Source organism: Lampris incognitus, chromosome 1, assembly GCF_029633865.1.
Source record: "Lampris incognitus isolate fLamInc1 chromosome 1, fLamInc1.hap2, whole genome shotgun sequence".
NCBI lineage: Eukaryota > Metazoa > Chordata > Actinopteri > Lampriformes > Lampridae > Lampris > Lampris incognitus.
Genome location: NC_079211.1, coordinates 145,543,428 through 145,560,481, shown reverse-complemented (window position 1 = coordinate 145,560,481; position 17,054 = coordinate 145,543,428). Strand labels below are relative to the sequence as shown.

Genomic DNA, 17,054 nt, shown 5'->3' with positions numbered 1-17,054 from the left:
CTCTCCCTCCCTCTCTCTCTCCCTCTCTCTCTCTCTCTCTCTCTCTCTCTCTCTCTCTCTCTCTCTCTCTCTCTCTCTCTCTCTCTCTCTCTCTCTCCTCTCTCCCCCTCTCTCTCTCTCTCTCTCTCCGTCTCTCTCTCTCTCTCTCTCCCTCCCTCTCTCTCTCCCTCTCTCTCTCTCTCTCTCTCTCTCTCTCTCTCTCTCTCTCTCTCTCTCTCTCTCTCTCTCTCGCACACACACGCACACACAGTGGCGGCTGGCCAGTACAGGGCGCTGGGGCGCCGCCCCCTTCAGATATCTAGAGATGAAAATCTACTTCAACATGTTAGATATAATTTAGTTGTATAATAATGATGAAATAAAAGTGTTTTCAGTCTGTGAGCGGCTGTCAGCAGCCATTAAATAATGGTCAAAATGGTATTTGGTTGGTTTCTGTCTGAATACATACACTTCCTGGGTGAGGGGCGCCGGCCCAACCGATACCTTATGTAAGCCCTCAAACCTGTGGCGAGCAGGTGACCTGAGGCCGCTGTCTGATTGGTTTCTTCAGATTTTCCAGGGGGCGCAGTTCTGTGCCGCCCCAGACACCCCCACTTTTATCGGCAGCGAATCGGTGTTGTTTTAATGTTTTTTGATCTGATGTGATTGGACAATTCTCGTGGCTGTCAATCATGTTCACACCCACCACCACGCCTCGTCTCGGCTGTCAATCATCCACCGTCTACGACCCCTGATAAAATCTACAGGCCGCATTGTCCTTCTTAACAACTCTGTGACTGTGTGGACATTAAAGCAGCCGTCAGGTGGGCTGCGCCAAGCTAAATTGCGCCCCCCCCCCCCAAATTTTTTAGCAGCAGCCGCCACTGACACACACGGAGACACACTTCCTAATTCCTAAGGTGTCTGTCCCCGTGTGTTTTCCTCTATCAAATGAGTTCTAGCCATCCTGACTTCGTGCCGAGCAGGTCTAGCAGGCCAGCGACTGCAGCGCGAGACAGGAGGCGCAGCGTTGTCATGGGCAGTGAGTGACCGTGTGTGGTGCCGGCGTAGTGGGGTTGATAAAGGGGAAGGACCTACCAGGGCCCAGAGGGGAGGGGGGGGAGGCCTCGGGAAGCCTGGAATTCAAAGTTTATTTTGGTTTGCAGATTCTTTTGATTTCTAACTAATCCGTGTCATAACGTCAGTTAAAACTGGCTCAACACATCGGTTGAGGGACTTAAAGAGGGCCCCTCTCACCCCTCTCTGGGGCCCCTCTCACCCTTTACAAAAGATGCAAAATGGTTTAGTCCGCCCCTCACGAGCATCTCTCAGTGCAGCTCATCTAGTCCTGTCGCGAGTGACTGCTGATGCGAGCACGAGCCCAGAGTCACGTCTTTTTCCCACAGAAAGCAAAATCTATGCAATTGTTTTCAATCACTGCAGGATAGGTAAGCTAGGTGAAGGTTAGGTTAAGCTAGGTTAAGCTAGGTTAAAATATAGGTTAAAGTAGGTTAAGCTAGGTTAAGCTAGGTTAAAATATAGGTTAAAGTAGGTTAAGCTAGGTTAAAATATAGGTTAAAGTAAGTTAAGCTAGGTTAAGCTAGGTTAAAATATAGGTTAAAGTAGGTTAAGCTAGGTTAATATAGGTTAAAATATAGGTTAAGGTAGGTTAAGCTAGGTTAAAATATAGGTTAAAGTATGTTACGGTAGGTTAAGCTAGGTTAAAATATAGGTTAAAGTAGTTTAAGGTAGGTTAAGGTACTGTGATGGTAAATAATATACAGTATGCTAGAACTCCAAAAAGTGATGCGTGAGAGACAGAAGAGGAAAGGGGCCCAGAATTTTGTGCTACGCCCCTGTCTGGTGCTGGGTGTGGGTGGTGTGTGAACATCGACGGCGGGGCTCAGGTTCGGAACAGGAGAACCAGCGCGGCCTTCGTGTCTTGTGCCCTTCACGCACCCTGCTGGGCTTGATAGCTAGGCCGGAGGTTAACGTGAAGTACCCGCTGTCCAGAACTGTCTTCACGAACGCGTCTCGGGATTAGCAGAACGTTTGAGGAGAGTCGAGGCTGTGACCCTTGACCCGTCTTTAAGGCTGGTGGCCTGTAACCCATGCATGGGGACTCGGGGAGGGAAGCTGGGTGAACCGAAGGGCACGTTGTTACCTACCAGTGGCTGACGGGTTTTGGCCTTGTAAATCTCGCGCGACTTGGGTTTTGTGTTAATTACACTTCTAACAGACAACTGAACTACGCACTTTAACAATGCAATTCATCAGCGAGGTTTGCACAGAGCATTTTGCACATTGCATATTTGCACACCCGGTATAAAATATGAAGTGACTATTTATTATTTTGAGTCATTACGGAAATGTTTAAAGCACGGGTGGCTGTGTTGTCTTGCGGCAAGTGTTGTGGTGGGCCCTCAGCTCCGCCTGGGAGGGAAGGGGCTCAGATTAGGCTCCGACAGCTCCGCCGCTGGCGCAAGAGTCTCGCACGTTTTCGTTAAATACATACGAATTTAATCAAATGCATTTCGTGACTAGATACGAAATGTATTTGATTAAATTCGTATGTATTTAACGAAAACGCGCGAGACTCTGTTGGCTGTTCATAACTGATGAGCAGCGGTTCAAATGAGGTTGTGTCGAGTTTTGTGCGGTAACGCGCGCGCGCTACAGCGTCGTGGTGGAAAGTGTGGGCCGGCGTGTTAGTTTAGCGTTGTTTAAATGGTTTACAGCAGTGGTTCTCAACCTTTTTGGGGTCCTGGACCCCCTGCGTATTTTTGGTCTGCCCTGAGGACCCCTCCACCTGATCTTGGGGGAGGGGGGTTGCAATTTGATAGAAACAGTAGAAACTGCATTTTAAATTGCATTATAGCATTTATTCACTCTTTGGGGCAAAAATAAGAGCTTTCAGTCGTAACTTAGATATAGTTAACAAAACAGAATTCTTATGCAGTAACTTTCAGATATATGTAACAAAACAGAATATGTATTCAGTAACTTTCAGATATATGTAACAAAACAGAATATGTACTCAGTAACTTTCAGATATATGTAACGAAACAGAATATGTATTCAGTAACTTTCAGATAGATGTAACAACAGAATTTTTATGCAGTAACTTTTAACAATGCAAACGGGAGCGAGATCTCTTAATAAAATACAATAAATTACACTTGTGAAACAGATGTAATTAGAGAAAAAAGTCCTGTGACCCTTTATAGTTTAGGTAGATAAAGGTCTCAGTCACATTTGATTAAAATAATCCTATTTCTATAAATGTCATAGGATCTTTTTTTTAAAGATATTTTATTTTCACGGACCCCTTGCAATTACACCACGGACCACTAGGGGTCCGCGGACCCCCGGTTGAGGAACACTGGTTCACATAACCACCTGACCGGTCCGTCTCGAACCAAGGCACGCCAAGGAACGGCCTTGTGTGCTTGGGGAGAACCTTCTTTCTGGTTGTTCTTGGGAGAAGGAGCTCGCAAGCTGACACGCGCACACGCGCCCTTTGCGCAGTGCGAGACGGACGTGTCGCTGCTCCGGGGTGTTCGGCCCAAAGACTCCCCCGGGGTACAGACACCAAGATAATTAAAAGGTTCGGGACGGACCAAGTGACGGGATAGAAGAGACAGTGTGTGTGGGGTGTGGGGGGGCAGGGGGGGGGTTGGTAGATTGGTGCACGTGTATATTCATGTAATTATATTTTATGTGTTTAGTTTGAGGGGTAAATAGCAGTCAAACGATTATTGTTAATTAATAATAAGCTATTTACTGCTATTTATGTTTAGCTGTATATTGTGGTGACCCACATCTATATAACGAAAGACATTCACCTAAGAGGACGGTGTACCTTTAAGGGAAGAGGCGAAGGGTCGGATAATGCACTTCCGCTTCCGGTTCACAGTTCAGTGTCGTTGTCGAATGTATGACATGCTAAGTTGGAGCTAGTAAACTACCTCGACTACGTCTACTCTCACGGCTCCTGTCTCGTTGTTTTCTAACTCCACTATATATCTATATCTATATATAGATATATATATCTATATATAGATATAGTAACGTGCATGGATAAGTAGACACGTTGGCCGGTTAGCGATGTCTCCTGCGGTGCGAGCGACACGGGTTCGCTTCCCGGCCGCGGCAGTTCCTGTGGTTGCGTTGTCCCCCGAATTCGCTACTATATATATATAGGTGCTAGTTTCGATCTTGCTGGTTAGGTCTGACGACCTTTGTTGCTGCCATGCTTGTGCTGCTGTAGTTGTTTGTTTGGGTGAATGAACGCCACATGGTCTGGTACACCTTACCGTCACCCTTGCATCTCTTTCCGCTGTGTTCGCTGTAGTTTATCTGGATCACATCCTCATATATCAATGAATAAAACGTTAGCAAAATGCATCACGCCGACATGAAAGTGTGACGTTTAAAAACTCCCCCAAAACGAATGTTTACTCAGAAATAAAGAGAGGGGGCTGTTAAAAAAAAAACGTGGCTCCATTATTTAAAGCGGCTGTAGACCACTTTTCAACCCCCCCTCAGCGTTTCCAGTTGTTTTTATTGTTTGCGCCACTGTCGCAAAGACAACTGGATCGCTTTCTGTTTCCTATAGCAGCCTCTCCCGATTACGTTTTTTGTTGGCGGGGGGACGGGGGGGGGGGTCCGGAGCTTCCGTAGTAATCAGAAGCGAATATTCGGAGCTTCGGCATGCGGGGCGGGGCGGGGGGCGGGGCATGACTCAGGAAGCGGGGCGGGGCGGCATGACTCCGGAAGGAGTCAGCCAGACGTTTCTCCATTGTGGGCTGAGAAAGACGGCATAGCGGTGCAACACGCGTTTTTAAATTTAATTAAAGGTATTAATTGTTAAGGATTCTGTTGTCTTACATTTTTGTTGTTTGTGCTGTTATTCGTTAATAATGTAAACTACTAATAAGACACGTTAGCCCCCAGCTAACGGGTCTGACCCTTTAGCCGAGCGGTTAGTGAGGTCGCCTTGTGGTGCAGTACACTTCGTATCGAATCCCGCACCGGGCAACAAAATAACCGCTTACAATAATAATAATAATAACAAAAAAGACATTTTCCAAAAGGTTTGGCGACGTCTGTGATCCCGAGGGATTTGGTTGAGCGAGGTCCCATCTGTGCACTTCTTGTGACGTAATAAAAGCTTGTCACGTGTTTTTTCCTTATCGTGGATGAATTATAGACCTTCATAAGCGCTCGTTATAACAGGCTGCAAATCCGAGACAACGCCCGGCAAAGCGCCGCGGAGCAGACGCGCAGAAACGCCACCCTAGCTCCAACCAATCTGAGAGTTTGTGGAGTTAGAAAACAACGAGACAGGAGACGTGAGAGTAGACGACGTAGTCGAGGTAGTTTACTAGCTCCAACTTAGCATGTCATACATCTGACAACGACGCTGAACGGACTGTGAACCGGAAGCGGAAGTGCATTATTTGACCCCTCGCCTCTTCCCTTAAAGGTACACCGTCCTCTTAGGTGAATGTCTCTCGATGTATAGATGTGGGTCACCACAAGTTGACATTTGTAAGATTTATATTTATTCGTAATTTCTTTACTGTCATTTCTCAGTACTCGCGAATTTTGTCCTCTGCATCCAGCCCTTCATCCACTCTGGGAGCAGTGGGCGGGGCCAACTCCAGTTCCAGATTCCGTCAGCTATTAGCCTATAAGTACATAAGTACATAAACTACGTTTATTTACTACGTTTATTTTATTGTATTCTTGTTGTAGGTTTGTTCTTTGTCATTAAAAAAAAACTAAAATAAGAAAACTTTTCAAGAAAAGCGATTAGCCTAACTCTATAACGTTTTAGAACCCGAGCTCAACAAGAGTCAGAGCTACAAAACGCCCATATTTCTGTTATAACGATACTTTTAATGAGGCAGCCGCAAGAGTGGGGCTAAGAGTGTGATGCTCCTGCATTTCTTCTGACAACAAAGAAAATCACAAATCACTCAGAATTGTTATTTTGACCAATTACGACACAGTAAAGAACAATGGAATAAAATAAACGAATGAACTGTAATAAATAGAACAAGGTAGCGCAATGATAATAACAGCAGCACAACTGTGCTCTTCGGCATTTTCTCCCCCCTTTATTTATTTATTTATTTATTTTTAAACCCAATTGTACTTGGCCAATTACCCTATTTTCCGAGCTGTCCCAGTCGCTGCTTCACCTCCTCTGACAGGGAGGGCTGCAGACTACCACACGCCTCCTCCGATACATGTGGCATCGTCAGCTGCTTTTTTTCACCTCGCAGTGAGGAGTTTCGTGAGGGGGACGTAGCGTGCAGGAGGATCACACTATTCCTCCAGTCCCCCCCCCCCATGAACCGACCAGAAGAGGCGCTATTGCAGCGACAAAGACACATACCCACATCCGGCTTCCCACCTGCAGACACGGCAAGTTGTGTCTGTAGGGACGCCCGACCAAACCTGTCAGCTTCTGACCTGTTTGTGTCCCTAACTTGCACATCCACCTCTGCCACACACTGGCCTCCAGCCTAACCTGATTAACGGGATGGTTCATATCAATTTACAGTCACGACATTAAGCCTAGCAAAGTGGCCCTGGCTGCTGATATTAGTGCCACACCTGGCTAGCTAAAATGAATTACTTTGCAGTCTGAGGACGTGATGAGTTTGCCTTGATTTGGAAAAACAAAACAAAACAAAACTTGACGATAATGAATGACCAGGGTCACTGGTTTGTAGTATCTTATGTAGAAGGCGCGATCTAAAAGGGATTGGAGACTGCAAGGTGGTGACAGGGGAGAACGTAGCTAGGAAGCATCAGCTGGTGGTCTGTAGGATGACTTTGGAAACCAAGAAGAGGAATAGAGTGAAGGCAGAGTCAAGGAGCCATTGGTGGAAGTTGAAGAAGGAAGACTGTTGTGTGGAGTTCAGGCAGGAGTTAAGACAGGCACTGGGTGGTAGTGAAGAGTTGCCAGATGTCTGGGCAACCACTGCAGAAATAGCGAGGGAGACAGCTAGGAAGGTACTTGGTGTGTCATCAGGACAGAGGAAGGAAGACAAGTGAAGAGAGAGGTGGCAAAGGCAAAGGAAAAGGTGTATGGTGAGTTGTATGACAGGTTAGACGCTAAGGAGGGAGAAAAGGACTTGTACCGATTGGCTAGACAGAGGGACCGAGCTGGGAAGGATGTGCAGCAGGTTAGGATGATCAAGGATAGAGATGGAAATGTGCTGACAAGGGAGGAGAGTGTGTTGAGAAGGTAGGAAGGAGTACTTTGAGGGGCTGATGAATGAAGAAAATGAGAGAGAGAGAAGGTTGGATGATGTGGGGATAGTGAATCAGGAAGTTCAGCGGATTAGCAAGGAGGAAGTGAGGGCAGCTATGAAGAGGATGAAGAGTGGAAAGGCAGTTGGTCCTGATGACATACCTGTGGAGGCATGGAGGTGTTTAGGAGAGATGGCAGTGAGGTTTTTAACTAGATTGTTTAACACAATCCTGGAAAGTGAGAGGATGCCTGAGGAGTGGAGAAGAAGTCTACTGGTACCGATTTTCAAGAACAAGGGCGATGTGCAGAACTGTAACAACTACAGAGGTATAAAGTTGATCAGCCACAGCATGAAGATTTGGGAAAGAGTAATAGAAGCTAGGTTAAGAGGAGAGGTGACGATCAGCGAGCAGCAGTATGGTTTCATGTCACGAAAGCACCACAGATGTGATGTTTGCTTTGAGAATGTTGATGGAGAAGTATAGAGGAGGCCAGAAGGAGGTACATTGTGTTTTTGCGGATTTAGAGAAAGCTTATGACAGGGTGCCGAGAGAGGAGGTGTGGTTTTGTATGAGGAAGTTGCAGATAAGTATGTAGGAGTGGTGCAGGACATGTATGAGGGAAGTGTGACAGTGGTGAGGTTTGTGGTTGGAATGACAGACGGGTTCAAGGTGGAGGTGGGATTCTTGTTTGCAATGGTGACGGACGAGATCAGGCAGGAGTCTCGGCGGACGATGATGTTCACAGATGACATTGTGATCTCAATTGCAAAGAAATGAGAGTTACGATAAGATCTACCTGACACGACCACGGGCCGTCGACATGACCGCTCGTAATTTGTGCGTGATCGTGCACGCCAAGTCGCTATTTATGTGGTGTGTTGGTGGCGTCATTTCCTTCGCCAAGTTCATCGCTCTGCCCTAGAAACACACCAGCGTCCTCCGGTGCAGAGAAGTCGTCTAAACTTGCTGTTTGGTTATTGCCAACATGTCTGGTTACAGACGCACCACGACTACCACCGAGGCCCTGCAGTATTTACAGGCGTTGGACAGCGGCCATTTCACATTGTTTAGAAATAGTGTTAAAGTTGTTAAAATGTTAATTTTGGGGTCAGTTAGTTTCATAACAGGCCTACTGACGTATGTAATGGATTAATATCTCTACTGGGTATTTATCTTGACAGAATGTAGAGTTTAAAAACCGCGGTCCTTCTAGGTAGGAGTGAAATCCCGGTCGTTCCAGCGTTAAAGAGATATTGAGTAGTTCATATGATGATGGCAGGACCAGATATCTGAACACTGCCATCACTCTGAAAACACACACACACACACCACACACACACACGTATTACAGGACGTCTGTCTCTGGTGTCTGACGAAACATGACAAAATGGAAAGGTAATACAAATTATTTTCATTTTACTTCAGTTCATTAATTTGGATAAAAATGTGGTGTTCCTAAGAGGGTTTGTGAAGATTGCTCGCATTAAAAAACAACAACTCTCCCTTGAATTAGAAACACACAGAAACTGCAGTTTGTGGTTGTATTGACATCGAAACCGAAACACACTGAATGGATTTGAAAGGCTGGGTGTCCGGTAACGTGCCCGTCCATACTTGAACAAAACAGAGGATCCTTTACTTTAAAAGATCTGAAAAGTGAAAATGTGTCAGAGGCTCCTCGTGATTTTAATATAATCATAATTATAATGCGCTTTCACGTCATAAGAGTCGGTGTCGCTGGTTTCTAATTTGAGGATAAAAAAGGTGCATATTAAAAGGAACTCCTCAGCTCGGCTGTCGTCAATATGAACATGAGAGGTCGAAGGTCACCGAGGAGACTCATTCCTCTTGTCAGTCAGCCGTCACCCACATGCTGCTGCTCAAGCTGACTTTTTGTTGTTGTAGTATTTGAACATATTTATAGATGATATTGTTTGGCAGGGGCGGCGCGGCGGTTGGCGCGGTCGCCTCACAGCAAGAAGGTTCTGGGTTCGAGTCCCGGGGTCGTCTAACCTTGGGGGTCGTTGCTGGGTCGTCCTCTTGTGTGGAGTTGGCACGTTCTCCCTGTGTCTGTGTGGGTTTCCTCCCACAGTCCAAAGACATGTGGGTCAGGGGAATCGACCGTACTAAATTGTCCCTAGATGTGAATGTGTGTGTGGGCCCTGTGGTGGCCCGGCGACCCGTCCAGGGTCTCTCCCCACCTGCCGCCCAATGACTGCTGGGATGGGCTCCAGCATCCCCGCGACCCCGATCAGGATAAGCAGCTTGGATAATGGATGGATGGAGGGAATGTTGGGCAGGTGGTTGGAAATGATAGAAGTGTATTTCTGCCTTTATGTAAACAGGCCTGTAACAGAGTAGGTCCACACACCGGGTTTGTGTGTGTGCGTGAGTTACGGGGTGTCTGTACTGTTGTAGCTTTTAGTTAACTATCTTGTGATCCCTTGTAATTTTAGGTTATCGATATTTGTCCGAGGCTTTTTTCGGTAGTTGGAGTAAATGAGGCGTGTTTGGTTTCCGCCTCGGCAAACAAGAACGAGCTCCGGGAAGCGTCGGAACGGAAAATCTGTCAACACGTCGAGCAAACGCAGCCAGTTTTTATTAAAAACCCGCTTGGCCTCTTTTCATTTTTGTGTCTGCAATAAAATTCTTGTGTTTCTTGTCTTTCTGCATGAAGGTTAAACATGAAGGGTAAACCTTGACTGTAAGATGTGGAAACTCACAGCTTTGGCAAAACTCTTTTCCAGAACGTGAGTTGTAAATAAAAAGAGGTTAAAACATCCACCCTGCAAACATTTAATGAAATTTAATGGAAATTTTTTTTTGCTACATGTTACAAATCCTGTACACCAGACCCCCACAAATCAAAACAACCATACAAAAAAGAACCACGGTATAGTCGTTAAAATCACAATAATCTCACAAATAATCACAGTCACTCAATACAGTAATCACAACTCAGCTTTATAATTGTGTAAAAAGTCCTTTGTTGACTAAAATTGCTCTAATCTGTTTTTAAAGGCGTTAACTGAAGGAGCCTGCACCACATCCTCTGGGAGTTGGTTCCGTGCTCCTACAGCACGGATTGAGAAGAAGTTTTGGTAACACTTTAGTATGGGGAACATACAAAAACTTAATTACTAGTGAATTAGTAATGATCAAGATGTCACTTTAGTATGGGGAACATATTCTAAGTGACAAAAACTTAATTGCTAGTGAATTAGTAATGATCAAGATGTCACTTTAGTATGGGGAACATATTCTAAGTAACAAAAACTTAATTACTAGTGAATTAGTAATGATCAAGATGTCAGTTTAGTATGGGGAACATATTCTAAGTAACAAAAACTTAATTACTAGGGAATTAGTAATGATCAAGGTGTCACTTTAGTATGGGGAACATATTCTAAGTAACAAAAACTTAATTACTAGTGAATTAGTAATGATCAAGATGTCACTTTAGTATGGGGAACATATTCTAAGTAACAAAAACTTAATTACTAGTGAATTAGTAATGATCAAGATGTCACTTTAGTATGGGGAACATATTCTAAGTAACAAAAACTTAATTACTAGTGAATTAGTAATGATCAAGATGTCACTTTAGTATGGGGAACATATTCTAAGTAACAAAAACTTAATTGCTAGTGAATTAGTAATGATCAAGGTGTCACTTTAGTATGGGGAATATACTCTTAAGTAACAAAAACTTAATTGCTAGTGAATTAGTAATGATCAAGATGTCACTTTAGTATGGGGAACATATTCTAAGTAACAAAAACTTAATTACTAGTGAATTAGTAATGATCAAAATGTCACTTTAGTATGGGGAACATATTCTAAGTAACAAAAACTTAATTTAGAGTAATTTAACACTATGAACACGTGTAGTTTTGTGTGTTGTTATGTAAGAACAGACCATATTCATTAAGTGTTAGTAAGGGAGAATAACTCTTCTTGTGGTACTACCACCTTATAAAGGCCATACTAAGCGAAGCATATTGAGATGGTACTACTAATAAGCAATACTTCTGAGGTTATAGAGGGAAAACTCATAGTTAATGGCTTTCTGGCAGAGGTGGAAAAACCCGGTCCAGAAAGTAAAAACCCTAACCGTGTCTTTACTCCATCCATGTATTAAACCAGCTAATTTGGGAAACTAGTCAGTGCAATCTGATGGTTTAGTACATGGGTGGAGTAAAGACACAGTTAGGGTTTTTACTTTCTGGACCGGGTTTTTCCACCTCTGCTTACTGGTTGTATAATAAGGCCATGCGGAATAAGGCATTAATGAGTACGTCATAATGACCAATTAAGAGCCAATATGTTGCTAATTTGCATGCTAATAAGCACCTAATTAATGGGGACTACGTTCCCCATACCAAAGTGTTACCGAAGTTTATTCTCTTGTCAGAGTGACACTGAAATGGGGATGGTTTTAAGGACTTCCTTCTTGACTCATACCGATTATTCCAAAAGTAGATAACAGGCTCAGCTGTGAAATCCTGTATTTTGTGAACATGCTTATAGACTTCAGTCATATCTCCTCTATCAGTACGTTTACGTGACGTTAGAAAAAGTGGATTTATTGTGTTAGTCCGGCCAAAACTGGACTTTTAAAATACATGGTAAACGTGTTAGTCCCACTGAAGCCGTACTAAATGGAATTTCCGGAAGTGGGACCAACACGCCTAGCTAACGCGGCTGGGGATGGATTCACTCTGGCATGTCTACGCTCCAACTGGCCTAGGCGTTCTGCGCATGCTCCATACTTCCCGCGGCGGTCTTAACCCGGAAGTCGAACAGCGTAGTCTCAACATGGCGAGTGCCATAGTGAGAACCGCGTATTTCTGGACAGACGAGGAGACAAACTTTACGTTTTGTCAGCTAAAGGAGTTGAATATCCGAAAGTACGTGGATTGAAGGAGAACCGGGAATGGTGAGCTATTTAAGGAAGTGGCGGAAAAGTTGGACGAAGCGGGGTTTGTGTCTCCTGTATGCTGGCGTTGGTAGTTGGGTAGTTGTACATTTCCTAACCGGGCATCTCTTTCAGACCTTGGATTAATTTAGTAGCTCGTCTCTGAACCTTCTCAACTGTTTTTCTGTATATTTGACTTTTAGCCACAGACTCCAGTTACCATTGAAAACACATGTATGTTCTGGAAAACCTCTATCAGAAGGGCCTGATCTTATTTTAAAACCTGCGTTCAGATCATCTGTCCCCGATGGTACTCCCAGTAGACAGACGCCATTTTAAAAAGGAAATGCGCACACGTCCCCTTTAAGAAACGCTGCCATCTTAAAGGCGATGTACACGTGTCCCCTTTAAGAAACGCTGCCATCTTAAAGGAAATGCGCACGCGTCCCCTTTAAGAAACGCTGCCATCTTAAAGGAAATGCCACGCGTCCCCTTTAAGAAACGCTGCCATCTTAAAGGCGATGTACACGCGTCCCCTTTAAGAAACGCGACACAACATGTAGTTGGGCTACAGGAAGCATTTGGCTTTCGTCAAAAGTCGGGTCACTCTTATTTGCATAGCCCAATATCACAAATTTGTGAATAAACAATAAATAAATTATATTAAAAGAGTTTCCTCTCCTTCCCTCTCTCCCTCCAATTAACTTTCAGTCCTCGGTGTGACGACTTTTATTGACGCAGTGACAATATTAATTTACATTGACAGATCTCATAAGAGAGACAAACTGGCCTCATCATGACACCTGGCTGGTTCTCAGTTACTACAGTAAATATTAATAGATAATAATACTAATAAATCCACGAAGTAAATTCTTGCAAATCACATTAGTAAATATTGATAAAATCCACTTAACATAGTGAATGCTAACACATACCTCATTTCATTTTAGGCTGATCGAACAGGGATGCAAACTTGTGGTTTTTTTCCCCCAGAGAAATCCTGTTTTCAAACCATTTCTTTCGTAACACAAACCAGATTTGTGTTGAGACATATTTATCCAGCCTGCCTGGTTTATTCAGACTAGAATGTAGTTAAGATAAAGTGTATTGTCATAATACATAGTTAATACATATAGTTTATTGTGGTAGTATAGTACTTTATTGTGCTGGCTTTTGGTTAATATATGTACTTTATTGTATTTGTAAATGGTTAATACGTAGTTTATTGTATCATACAGGTCAGCCAGGTGAGGAGCAGATCATGTATCTGTACTTAAATCCTAACTAGTTTGATGACAATATGGTGAAACGTTGGGTCCTGAAACTGATGTTTGAAAACTCTCTCTCCCTCTCCCTTCCTCTCTGTCTGTCTGTCTCTCTGTCTCTGTGGGTCAGGTTGTGATATGTGTGCAGATAACAGGAATGGTGAGTGTCCCATGCACGGTCCTCTTCATTCTCTCAGAAGGTTGGTGGGAACCAGCAGCTCAGCCGCACCTGTCGCCCCGCCGGACGTCCCGGATTGGCTGCGAGACCTGCCCAGAGAGGTGAGACAGTCTGTATATGTCTGTTTCACACATGTCTGTCTGTCTTTCTGTCTCTCTGTATGCTTGTCTGTCTGCCTCTCTATTGTTTTGTTTGTCTAGCTCAGAAACATGTCCAGGCAGAAGAGGCTGTCTGACTGACTGTCCTCCTGTGTGTTTGCTGCAGGTGTGTCTTTGTACCAGTACAGTTCCTGGTCTGGGTTATGGGATCTGTGCGGCTCAGAGGATCCCTCAGGGGACCTGGATCGGCCCTTTCCAGGGAGTCCCGCTCCTGCTGGACAAACTGTCATCTGTGAGGAACACGCGACACCTCTGGGAGGTAAGGACAGAGAGGAGGAGGAGGAGGAAGGTGTGCAGCATGTGTGAGGATGGGCAAGTTATCTGGTTGTATATCATGTGGAAGATGAAGTGTCTGAAGACACTCATACTGATCCATGTTTGTTTGACACTTGGGCTCTGTTTACATTTTCCTCTATGAGCTCGACAAACTGCAGTTATGAACTGGCGTGCGTGTCTCATGTTGTGTGTCTGCAGCAGACTGAGAACATTTACATGTATGAACCAGTCACAGGAAGCAGCAACACTCCTGCATTTATAGCGCTGACAGTATAATAGTGTAATATTTACCCTGAATGTAGATTTCGCATTTCAAATACAACGTGAGCGTAAACGCGATCTCCCACACACCAGTTTAATCAACTGGGGAAAAAAGACAATACTACTACTACTACTACTACTACTACTAATAATAATAATAATGTTGATGATGATGATAATGCTAATGATAATAAAGATGAGGATAATAATGGTAATAATAATAATAATTGTGATATAATCATAACGATGGTGATGATAATAATGATAATGATGATGGTAGTAATAATAATAATAATAATTATAATAATGATATAATAATAATAATAATGGTCATAATAATAATAATATGATGATGATGATGGTAATGCTAATGATAATATAATAATGATGATAATGATAATAATGATGATGATAATAATATTGGTAATAATTATAATACTAATAATAATAATAATGCTAGATTTTATCTATAAAGCACCTTTCATATGTAGTTAAAAGTGTACTACAACAAATGAACAACAGAAAAATATACAATCGGACAATGAAAATAAAAAGTTGAAGTATAAATACCAGAACAATTCGAAGACAATTTAGCGTGTAGAATAGTCAATTTGATTTTATTTGTGTAGCCCAATATCATAAATTACAAATTTGCCTCGAGGGGCTTTACAGCAACACGACATCCTGTCCTTAGATCCTCGCGTCGAATACGGTTCTGTTCAAGTTAGAATCCAGGTTGAATACGTTTTGTTAATTAAATACCACTAAAGCCGTTCGGACATCTGCAGGAGCTCCACAGTTAAAAAGACCTTCACTCCAGTTTTCATGGAAGCTTCTGGACGTGTATGGGACACAAAATAACACAGAATCCAATACAAGGAAAAAAAGGACCCGGTGTCCAGTGTGTTTGTATGAACAGCCTACTGTCCATCTTTACGTCCAGGACATAATGTAAGATAAAAACCAGCAGACTCTCTTCTTTATCCCATACTTCCCTTCAGATGACACTGTCACCCATCTACATCTGCCCAGTTCAACCAGTCCCACACTACACACCACTCTGTGTGTGTGTGTGTGTGTGTGTGTGTGTGTGTGTGTGTGTGTGTGTGTGTGTGTGTGTGTGTGTGTGTGTTACTTTGTCTCCATTGACCAGAGCAGTGTATTTACATACAGTGGCAGGGGAAAGTCAATGTGGCAGATATAAAGAGCTGCATTAGCACTAAGAGAGAGAGAGAGAGAGAGAGAGGTGCAGACAGACAGAATAATAGACAGAATGATGGACAGAGACACACAATTGGAGAAAGACGGAGAAAAGTGGACACATTAAAAGACAGAAGAGAGAGAGCGAGAGAGAGTGACAGATCGAGAGAAGAAGACAGATGGAGTGAGAAATAGAGAGAGGGAGGGAAGGAGAAAGACAGAAAGATAGATGAGTCCCATGTGGCGAGCTCGGTAAAGGTCAGTCTGTCGCTGGTTGACCGGACATCATTCTCTCCGCTGTTAACCATGAAAAACCACTGGGGGGTATTGTTGTTTTTTTGAGTGTTTTATTTTAGGTGGGTAGTATTAGTAGTATTAGAATTTTAGGTAGGTCGTATTAGTAGTAGTATTTAAGGTGGGTAGTATTAGTAGTAGTAGTATTTTAGGTGGGTAGTATTAATAGTAGTATTTTAGGTTGGCAGTACTAATAGTAGTAGCATTTTAGGTAGGTAGTATTAGTAGTAGTATTTTAGGTGGGTAGTATTAGTAGTATTTTAGGTAGGTCTTTGGCTGAGACCAAAAGCTCAGCGCTCTGAACAGGTCAAGCTGTGTGTGTTGAATACAAACTATAGATGTAATATTAATAAGAAATCAGCGTGATAAGATGGCCGCCCACACATTTCACTAAAACAGGACACAAACCCCAAACTCTTCCTGGTTCTTGTTTTCTTGTTCTCTGACTGTTTCGGCTCACGTGTTTTCAGGGGGAGCAGAAAACCGGGGGCGTTGTAAAACCTGCTTGAAATCCTGATTTACATTTTTTCGATTTGAAAACTACGTCCTTAAAGCTGCACAGGTAACACAGTGAATTAGCTGGCTGTACAGAAATCAGATTTTTTTTTTATTTTCAAGAGTCACATTCAGTGGTAAATGATGTTTCTTTTTGGAAAGCTCAGTGGAGAAATGCCATATGGTTCTCCCATGGTTCAGAAAAGATCTGCAGGGGTTTCTGTCTTAAAGAATAACTTCAGTGGAGATATTTTGCACTCAGAAAGTGATCCTAATGGCCGTTATGTGCTATTAATTCTTAATGTTGGTAACAGCATTATCCTTCTTGCCAATGTATATGGATATATCTCTAAACCTGAAAATGACTTTTTGTTTGATGTCTTAGAATCCCGTTTCTCACACTGGTTATCAAAATACCCGAATATACTGATTTTTATGGGTGGTGACTTCAACATTGCTTTAGATGGTTCTTTAGATAGGTGGCCTCCAAGTGCAAACAATTCCTCAGCTTCTAATCTGATGCTATTCATGCAAAAGTTCCATTTGGTAGATGCATGGAGGGGAAAAAATCCAGACGTTAAACTTTGTACATGGAATAATAATGCTTGCACTTCTATTTCACGCATAGATAATTGGTTAGTTTCTGATTGTTTAAAAAGGAATAATATTACCGCTAACATAATAACAACTCCACTAACAGACCATAGAGCTGCGTCACTCCAAGTCTCTTTTAGGTCCAACGCTATTCATACATTTAG

General features: G+C 43.2%; 1 protein-coding gene across 1 annotated transcript in view; it reads left to right on the top strand.

Annotated features, from left to right (window-relative positions):
* The window catches only part of prdm6 (PR domain containing 6), a 107,361-nt gene that overhangs the window by 362 nt on the left and 89,945 nt on the right, over window positions 1–17,054 (top strand). Inside the window, exons 2-3 of the mRNA XM_056280194.1 lie at window positions 13,565–13,713; window positions 13,877–14,029. Of these exons, the coding sequence (XP_056136169.1) occupies window positions 13,565–13,713; window positions 13,877–14,029 (302 nt within the window). The remainder of the gene's footprint in view (window positions 1–13,564; window positions 13,714–13,876; window positions 14,030–17,054) is intronic.